Source organism: Lottia gigantea (genome assembly GCF_000327385.1).
Source record: "Lottia gigantea unplaced genomic scaffold LOTGIsca_66, whole genome shotgun sequence".
Lineage (NCBI taxonomy): Eukaryota > Metazoa > Mollusca > Gastropoda > Lottiidae > Lottia > Lottia gigantea.
In genome coordinates, this window is record NW_008710245.1 from 1,705,701 (window position 1) to 1,716,232 (window position 10,532).

The 10,532-nt window shown below is 34.8% G+C and overlaps 2 protein-coding genes across 2 annotated transcripts in view; one reads left to right on the forward strand and one right to left on the reverse strand.

Moving 5' to 3' along the window:
• Positions 1-780: 780 nt before the first annotated feature.
• On the reverse strand, positions 781-1,736 carry LOTGIDRAFT_167450 (hypothetical protein; the record flags this gene model as incomplete). Its single annotated transcript, XM_009064926.1, has 2 exons — positions 781-915; positions 1,557-1,736. The coding sequence occupies 2 exons, from the start codon at positions 1,734-1,736 to the stop codon at positions 781-783; spliced, it is 315 nt and encodes a 104-aa protein (XP_009063174.1).
• Positions 1,737-8,718: 6,982 nt separating this feature from the next.
• The window catches only part of LOTGIDRAFT_167451 (hypothetical protein), a gene marked incomplete at both ends in the record, with an annotated part of 6,223 nt that continues 4,409 nt past the window's right edge, over positions 8,719-10,532 (forward strand). Inside the window, 2 exons of the mRNA XM_009064927.1 lie at positions 8,719-8,950; positions 9,701-9,871. Of these exons, the coding sequence (XP_009063175.1) occupies positions 8,719-8,950; positions 9,701-9,871 (403 nt within the window). The remainder of the gene's footprint in view (positions 8,951-9,700; positions 9,872-10,532) is intronic.

Below are 10,532 nucleotides of genomic sequence, written 5' to 3' on the forward strand. Positions count from 1 at the left end.
ACAGTAGAATGTTCAGTTGCTTTATCAACGATGTACGGCAATTATTTACCATTGGTATATCCCAGTCGAAAATCAAGAAATACTTGCCGAGTGTTACTATCCTTTAAGTGTGAACGCCTCCTGTTTTATTGTTAAATTTCAAAATATGATTTTTGTACGTTTTTGCCCCAAAAACGTGTCAAAATGCACAGAATGAATTTAATTTTCCGAAATTTTCTTGAGAGAACAGAACCCCCTCAGACGCTCCACGCTTGTGACTATGATGCCTTTACAGAGATGCCGCATTTTAAATTCAGCCTCGGCAGTTGATAATGAAGATCGTATCATGAAATGGTTGGGTCGAGTAGCCCACTCGAAGCACTTGCACTTTTATTTTTATCTTTATAATGCACAATTCTTAAGTTTGTTAATGAGGTATTGATGGTATCGTTTGAGAAGAGGACGAACAGTAAGAATCTGAAAAAAAACTCCAACGAACTGTACGAGAATGCGCCACTCTACGATAACTCTTTATGCATTGCTTCCGGTTTGGAATTTTTGTGTCTGGGTGACAATTATCGTTTTTGTCGACATTTCGGAGGCGGGGTCTCCCGACTTATGTTTGAGATACCGTAAGTTTCTACGCCTTAATCAGAACTAATAACAAAATTTTGATTTTTTTTGTATAAGATCCACAGGGACAAGCCACTTAGTCTACTTCACACTATTTTTAATAGTTCCAATCTGATCACATTGTCACCTCGTTAACTGTTAAGTCAAATAACAGCTATTCACGATTCTTTATCCAAATTCTAAACCTTCTAATATTGAATCTTGTAATATTGTAAAGAATTTTTTCCAAGATGTTTTCATTGACCGAGTGAATTCGTTACCCAATTTTCTGTCTATTGCATACACTATTCCTTCTCCCGCTGTCTGTAATAAAAATATCAGTAACATTTCATAGTCACATTAAGCAAAATTAGAAAGAGATCGAGACAACTCTTAAGAGGACTGTGAAAAAAAATTATGTAAAAATCTGGGACACTGAGACCATTAATTTTCATTATTCCAGTGTTCAACCAGATGTCTGTGGTTCCTGCAATTCCACTAAAACTAAGTGTTTGTTGACGTCACTAATCGCTACATGCTTTATACATTAAAGGAACCTTCGCGATTAATGACGTCATAAAACGAATGACATATAAATCTAACCGGAAGTTTAGAAAAAAAATATACCCTTCGTATAACCTTCAGAACTGAAGATGTAGCAAATGGGGAGACGCTGCGAAAATCCCAAAACGTAAATTGATGGAAATAAACTGGAGTTGGAGATGCTACTTTGTGCCCCAGAGTGAACAAAATGAAGACGAACAATTTATAAAAGAAATTGCAAATGACAATGACTAGCCTAATCATTCCTTTACAGAGATGCTGCATTTTGAATTCAGCCTCGGCAGTTGATAATGACAATGACTAGCCTAATCATGCCTTTTCCCAAAAGTCGAAAAATCTTGAACGAACTGATTGTAAGAAAAAACGGCGTTGGTTTTGCTTTACTTGTTTCTTTCACGCACCTTAATATATGTAGGTGTCGCACCATACATCCTATGTTTTCTGCCCAAATCTTTCAAAAACAGGAGAACTTCTTCAATTTCTCTCATCTCTTCAACGGCTATTCTTATCGTTTCACAGAATAGGCCAACGTGGCACCGAAATCTGTAGTTTTCTTTGAGAGATTCCTGGTTGTCGTCCATGTCAATAAAATGAAATAGTCTTTTGGTGTCTGGGTGTTTCCTGAAAATACTATATGTTGAAAGGAAATGAAATGGAGTTGATCGAGAAAGTGATGATGGACAGCATTTTATTGTGTGCAATGAGGGAAATATATCTGGCAGCGACATTAGCCTACCCCTTGAAGAATTACATGTCGACAAATATTTAGCTGGTCGGCCAGAAACTTAATCCTATCTGAATATTGCATCAGTTACAGGGAAACCGTATGTCAAAAATCAAAAAGTACCGAATCGACCCAGACCGTGTTACAGTGGTGCTTCTAGGGAGAGTAATGCCCTCCACCCCCTCTCCCCGTCCCTTGAAAAAGAAAGCTGACCCCTTCTTCCAAATTCCAAATGTACAGGGGAATAACTGTCTGTGAGTCCCATACCACCAACCACAACGTCCTCCACCCCCTCACACTTGACAACTATGTGGCCGCTACTCGGTTCCTCACCCCTAGTAACACCACTCTAGTGGGTGGAGCGCCGATGAATTATGCCTTTGCACCGCATGCTATCCCATCGCTAAAAAAATCCTTCAGCGCCCATACAAATACATAATCAAACAACTTACTAGAAGAAAATATGGTAGCCACTTTCTACCATATCCTCTGACATGAAATACTTCCATGATAATTTGATATCGTGTTTTTCCTCTTCGGTAAGATACTGTTTGTGGGTTGAAACATGGGTACTTTTTGAACTACCACAACCCATTTTGGTTTGGTATATCTCCTGACTTGTATGAAATCACTTAAATCATGTTAGGCAGTCTAAACTTCCAAAATAACAATAACATTTTATTATCGAATCTTAGCTGAAATATACATTAATATACTGTGTTATTGTTTATGTCGTGTATTACGACCCGGATTAAGATTAGTAGCCTAAATACAAAGAATTAAAAGCTGTAACACGGCATAGTTATTGTTTAGGTTCGTTTCAGGTCAAATCCCAAAACACTGACTATATTATTACTATACATGTATTACAAATAATCTTATTGTAGTGCACAAGAGTTTATTGCCATTTCCTTTCAAAATATTTGTAGCGGAAATATCACTGAACACATAGAATAAAAAAGGCCTCTAGTAAGCAAATTTCTTAATTACGATTCTGTTGTTGGCTGGTGTAAAGACAGAAAACTAGACTCTGTTTTGTGGGGATACTTTAGATTAACCCAAACCCAGGTATATTTGGAAAGATGGATATTTTTGTAGTTCCATCATACCATCATAATCCCTAAACCCATTAACTGCGGTTCCATCAAATATTTTTTCTCGCCGGCCATTTAAAACTGCCAAAAACAAAAGATTACAGTAATTATGCTGTACATTTTGTCCTGAAAAAAGCAGCCTCATGAAAAGCCCCTCTGATGTTTATAAGCGGTTATAACATGGATGAATATAAAAAGTCTTTCTTCTACTTTTACTTTTAATATATCGAGGCAAACTTTCACATAAACACAATGCTTCTTCAGGCTTAAAACTACATAAATAGAAAAATATTTTTTGGGAGGTTGATTTTGGTCTTGAATATATGTAAATAAATATGTAAAGTACTAGAAATGTACAAAAAGCGAATAATTTCTTTACTCCTCACTTTTTCTTTATATGTCTTTTCTATATATCACAGAGTATGTTAAAATGACGAGTCGTCATTTTAACATCCAAACGCGGATAAATATAGATACACATGGATTTGAAGATTTCGACGGTGAGCTGTGAACAGTATTACTGATTGGCTTGGTATGATCCAAAAGAATGGCACATCTGTCCCTTTAACAACAGAATAAAAAAAGGAAAGCAATAAGTGTCAAATCACAGTTATCCAGATATCTAACAGATTATAGAAAAAATCTTAAACTTACCTATATATAATAAAATAATTCATTCAAAGGCACGCTAATATAATAACATGAGTAGTATATAGGTAAGGTCTTTGACAACAAGGGGTATAATGTCATATTGTGTTATAAAGGGCCAAGCAAGGCGAACGAAACTAACAAACGAAATAATGAACTGTGATGGGCTACGTAGTTTGGTCTCATGAACATGAGCATCACCATGCAGTGTGTTTTGAAGGAAGTTTTGCCAGAATTGCGAACAAGGCCTACATCTTTTCCGATTTTAAAATCCATCGAGGAAACTTTAACGTGTGCAAATTGTGACACACCATAAAATGTCGATTTAATGTTCAATTTACAAATGTCAGCCTTTTTTGTAAAAAAAAAAAACATTTCTGCAAAATTTCCTTGCGCGTAACAAATCCTGTTTTATGAACCCGGGAACAGTACTGTTGTGTGATAAAAACTGTTAATATGTTTAAGTGGAAATCGCTCTTTAATTAAGGTGTGTATGTTGAACATCTGATTGTATTGTATACTATACCATAGTAGGCTATCAATTCATAAAATACATTACTATTATAAAAGACTTCTTCAATTATCAAAGCATGTATATCAAGCCATTAATTTTTAATTGATTGACGTAAAGCGAAAATCTTAACCACCATTATTGTCAAATAATGACTCGTCAAAGGAAACACTTCGTCTACTTTATGTCTAGTTAGAATTAAATGAGACTCTCGTCACTTCGGACTTTTTGGTGAAATAATCATTCAGATCATCCTGAAAATCGATAGGGATCATAATGAAATTGACCCACAATAAAAGCAAAAGAAGGTATATAGAAATGTTGCCCGTAGGGTGAGCACGAATTGCACAATACAGTTAGTAGAGTGAAAACGCTAGGTCGCACACGATATTTCGGTGAAAAATTATCAGATCATCACGAAAACGATAATGACATTGACCTACGAATTAAAATCGAAAGAATTCGTAAAGAATTGTAGCCTGTAGAGTGAGTACGAGCCAAATGTGAACGGATCGACGGACTGCCAGGGTGATTACAACATACGCCAAAAATATATTTGTGGGCGTATAAAAACTACTTCAAATAATAAAAAGAATATAAAACAAGTGGTTATCGAGTATATCAAGGGATGTCACCAATCTGCGTGAAGTCATACCAAAAATCTAATTTGTGCAAGATACTTTTCATTTAAACAAACACACAAAATTTAATCAAATTCTGACATAATATATCATTATAAATAATCACACCAAATTTTATTTAAATGAGATAAAAACTGTAGTATCTGTTGTGTTCACAAACAAATATTTACGCGTTTTTCCTAAGTCAAGGGCAATAACTCAAAAACCGTTCATCAAAAGTTCGTCAAATTCGAACTTGACCAAGATCTCATGAATATAATCACACCAAATTTCATTAAAATCAGATAAAAACTGTAGTATCTGTTGTGTTCAAAAAGTCATAAATAAAAGTCAAGGGCAATAACTCAAAAACCGTTCATCAAAAGTTCGTCAAATTCGAACTTGACCAAGATCTCATGAATATAAGTCACACTGAATTTCATTAAAATCCGATAAAAACGCTGAAATCTATAGAGTTCACAAGTCAATTGTTGATTGATGGACAGGGTCGACGACAATATAAGACCACATTTAATGTGGGTGTATAAAATGAACATGGGGAATGACGTCATTATCGGGAGTTTCCTTTACAGAAACTAAACCTCTTTTGAATCCTTTTGATCTTGATTGACGTCCATCCATTGATTGAAATCAGCCTAGCTTGTAGTATTCCTTGATACCATTTTCTCTGACCACAAAGGGACATTTCTATAATTAATATTTAAGTAGATCTTAAAGGGATGTAAGTGTGAAGACAGATAAAAGTATAGAATTTCAATATGGAGTCCGATTACGGTCGTTTACCATTTTCGAGAAAAATATAGCAAAAGGTGGGGAGTCGTCAAAGTCAGAAGGCAAGGGAAAGGACAAGAAAAAAAGAAAATAGGGTGGAAGAGAACAATTTTCTACGACTTCTAAACATAACTGTGCGCCAGTCGAGAGTAGAAAATAGCCACTAACGGCTTCCATAGTTCGATACTGATGTATTTGCGAGTCAAGGATAATCAACAAAAGCTAATCACCAGTGCATTCCATGGGGATTATCTTTGTTCATAATGTTTCACTTCATAAATCATGCGTCAGATTCCTGTGGTGTGATCAGAAAAATAAAAACTGGTTTGCCCAAAGTTTTCCTACGAATGTTACCTGTATATTTCTTTGTTTTCGGGTTGTTGCTTGATATATTGTTGGCGAGACATAACTACTAACTACAAACTACATGTCTCATGAGGCAAATTTTTATATGAATAGAAATAGACAATGTAGTTCGTGCACTGAGGTAGACATGTTTTACTTGAATGGCTTTGCGTTCTTTACTGTTTTTATGATTCTTACTAATTTTTCATACAAAAGTCTGAAACTTTTTTCATCGACATTTCGTTACTACTATTAAACCTAGTAATCATGTTAGTAAATGTAATGTTTTTTTTTAGAAAATCACACAGGCTATAGAGTCTATGCTACGCCTACCCCACAGCCATTTTGGGCAAATCGAAGTTCTACGCTGAGCCTTTTTCTTTTCTTTTAGTATATCACTTCTATTATCAAGATAAAGATATCTTTACATTACTAGTCTTAGTAGACCTAGTAGGGTACTAATAGATCCACAAACTTTAGTCTTTAAATGCTATAAATATATAACACAAGAACCGGAAATTCTTCTTTATCAAACTTAGCAAACATTGCCCGTATTTAACAACTTCTTTCTCTTCTTCGTAAGAGTCGTATGAACTTCCGTTCTGGTTTTGGAATTATTCAAGCTCTTAAAAATTAACAATTGCATTCGTTGCAAGGTGTCCACGTCTTTACGGAAATTGCAAATTGTCGTCGTAGTTGAGTGCGTTGAAATTTGAACTGAATGATAGAGTCTTTATCTTATTTTATGTTGGTTGTACAGCGACATCTGTCGTCATAATCATCACCTTCAAATATATTCGACATATATTTGGAGAAATGATTTGCACGATTTGTTAAGCGAGATTTTGTAAGTGAACATTTGTTGATAGAGTTTTGTGTTTGAGACGTTTTTCATTTAAAGATATATTGAGCTAGATTTGTATTTGTAGATTTGTATTTGAGGATATTTTTGGCAAGAATTCTATTAATTCAAAAATTGGAAAACCGAATGTGTATCGAAAAATGTTCAATTTCAGTACACATTATGATTTTTGTATGCAATGGTCAATTTTCAATGACAAATGTTGAATTAAGCGTGAAAATTAAGAGATGAGAATTTAGAATAAAGAATGAAGACACAGCAATGAAGAACATTGAATATAAAGCCTTCCATACGCGAAACCCAAACAGGCTCTCAGTCTAAGCGTTTTTTGAAGTCACTAACCGTGAAGAGCTTTATATTGTGGTAAGACACATTTTCTTTTAGTGACGTCATCATACTCTTAGTATTAGTGGAAATGCAGGAATCACAGACGTCTGATTGTCCCCGATACACAAACCTCTTTAAAACCCGTTTTCATTAAAGGGATACTACGTCTTAGAATAAACATAAAATTTAAAAATTTAAACTTGACCAATAGGATCATATATTCATCAATAGATATACCTGGTGTCATAAATAACATAACAGGATCCTTATATAATCCGATAAATCTAAAATACTTAATAAAATGTAATTAACTAGTGAATAACTCTTAATATTATGATTAAGCGTTTTTCAATTATGACTTAGTTTTTTGAATTTTCCAATTTTCTAGATTTTACTTGGATTTTGTTGTAACTTTATTACACTAAGTAAGTTTACTGATGAATATATACTATATTGATCATTTTTGAGAATTAAATTTTTATGTTCATTCTGAGACGTAGTATCACTTTAAATTAAAAAACATAATTTAGTCCTCAGACGAATAACAGCAGCACCGTTTTGTGCTCAGCAACGAAAAAGGGTAAATTGTACTTTATACTTCTTTTCAATTTCCAATTGTCAAGTGATCTTATAACTTGTAACTTAGGAACCAAGACGGATAACCAAAGCAAAAACTGAGCTCGGTTATTGTCATTGTTAAGATCTTAAAGAAAGAAGGTTTATGCTCAATATCGTCAAAGTAACAAATGACGCTCCCATAGAGACTCATATATCGAACTATAGTTAATCAAATAAATTATTAAATGAAGTATTCATTAATGTTGTTTATATAACATAAATACGTTGTTAATACGATAGACAGGTTTAAACTTCAGACATCATATGTATTCTTCAGAATGAAAATTTGATGCCTGTTTCGTCGGCAGGTGGAGTAACGGAAACTAAATATCAAACACATGTATTAAGGTCATTGAATTTTGAATCGTAATATGACTGCTTTGATTTGCAGATAGCTGAAATCAAGCTCAGTTGGTTGGGAAGGTAAAATATTTATCTGTATTTAACCTTGTAAAACGACCTCTTTTAAATGTACTTACAGGATTTGTTCATGTGTTCATATTTACAAAACAAAACGTAAAAACAACCACGTGTTGATTGGCCAGTGTGAATATCGCGCGACATATTTAATATTTATCATCCGGTCTCAAACGGTCTACCGCTAGCGCTGTGCATACAGATTCAAATTAAACTCTTAAAGTGTGACAGTGTAGTTTTGGGCGTGTTCAGAAGTTATGGACCGACAACGATAATTCCTTTGTGAGACGATGTCCCTAATAAATTATCTATTTTGTTTTATGAAATCCAAGCGAAATCAAACTTCCTTTAGTACATGTACATCGGAAGGCTGTAGAACGGAAAGCAAAATAAATGCTAATCGATCATAGTTCTAGAACATATTTCAACCAACAGGAACAGAGAAAGCAGTGTTTTTATATGGAATTAATATCTCCGCCGAGATACGGTCGGGAAAATTTCCAGTAATTTCAAACGTTTGTTAGCCTACACGATTCAACGGAATAGTGAAGTCGGTGTTTTTTTTTGTGAGTGCGGAATTCGAAACATCATTTATCATTGTTAAAATGTGTTTTGAGGTGATGTTTGTACTCTATATTAGTAATATGACGTTACCTTCTGTATCTCAGTCTACAACAACTCAAACTCGACTAGAATGTAATCATTTAGCATTTAATCAAGGGAAGAAATCTTATTTTTATAACAATGTTAATAAAACCTGTATAATTTATCCTAATAAAATACATTGGATAGAATCACTGGTTCCACATTCTGGATTTGAATATTTTGTTGAAGACGGTAAGTGAACTTGATGGGTATAACTCCCTGGAAGCTACGATTACATGTGGTAACTCAAATTCAAGCTAAAACTCAACTCAAACACAAACCGTGAATACATAAAAGGAGGAGAGGAAAGTCCCCCAAAGCAAAAAAAATCGCTCAACCGTTGCGCTTACGGGGTGTTGAGTTTGAGGCCTAAAGTAAGAAGAAAATTGGATTTTCTTAAGATTCGGATAGGATTTGCTCTGGTCTGCTTTCCATTGGGTATGCGTTTGAGTTTGAGTTTGCGTACACTTTTAGAATTAGGATCGTCTATAGCCTACCCGACACTTGCACGATTTCTGTTATTATGAAAATTCACTTTACCTTTATAGCGCTAACACTGCGCAAACTTGGCGCAAACACCGCCAACGTGGTGTCAAAGCGTGAACAGTGCGCAAACAATACTTAACCTATTCGTAAACAGGTTATGCTATTGTGTGTCAATGTGTGCCAATACGGCTATTTTTGGACGTGCATTGGGTATACTTTGCGTGTAAAGTGTGCGAACAGGTCGCAAATACTACGCTCCAATGCTCCCAATTACAAAGCAACAAAATTGCACGACCAATATAGCGCGACAAATCGATTTGAGTTGCTATACGAAACTATTATCAGTTACCAGAACTGAACACGAACTTAGTTGAGCGCCGTGTAACAGATGTTGCTTAAAAGCAAATGGTCACCAACTATTAGAATTTATTAAATCTTGGTTTGTATATCATCTAGGTCCTGAATGTGGACCTCCTCCAGTCCCAAAAGGTCACCAATTATTAGAAGTCATTGAATCCCCTGGTAATTATACAGCAAGATATAAATGTGGTCAATATTACGTTCATCGTCAAATAGGCGAAACACGATGTATTGGTGATTCAGACTGGACGGAAACACCATGCAAGGGTAAGCATACTACAAACAAACTTAATGAAAGATTATCACCAATTTCCCTATATAGAAGGTCTGAATTAAATGGCTCAATTTATAGGCTAGAATCAGATCACGAACAAAGTTAGCTGCCATGTAAAAGGTGTAACTTTTTTATACTAGAAACACACGACGTTTCGTCTTAGTAAATCGAAAGTAGTGTCTTAATTATTTTTTTAAAATTCCCAACGAAAGAGTATTTTCAATGCCTATACAACATGCAAAACGACAAATTGTTTGTGTCAATTTACAGATATGTCCCTTGTAAACAAAGTCAATGAAAACCAAACATTCGTAAGATACGGATCCAAAATGATAATAAAATGTATAATTAGATAACCAATAGTCACAATATAACATCAAATGCATGTAAGTGTCAGAATTATCTACTCAAGTCTCTAAATTTAAGGACTATATTTAGATCTGAATATTACTCTCACTTGACAAATCACTGCTTAATACGGGAAGTAAAGGGTCTCGCCCTGAAGACAACGAAATTCTCAGAGTCAGATTCAGCTTTACGGTAACTGTCGAGGATTGCCGAATGTGGCTCTTGATATCAATGCATATGGGGAAATAACATAGAAAATCGTTAGTTTTATACAACTTTACACACCTTTTAGCGCGTTACCGGCCA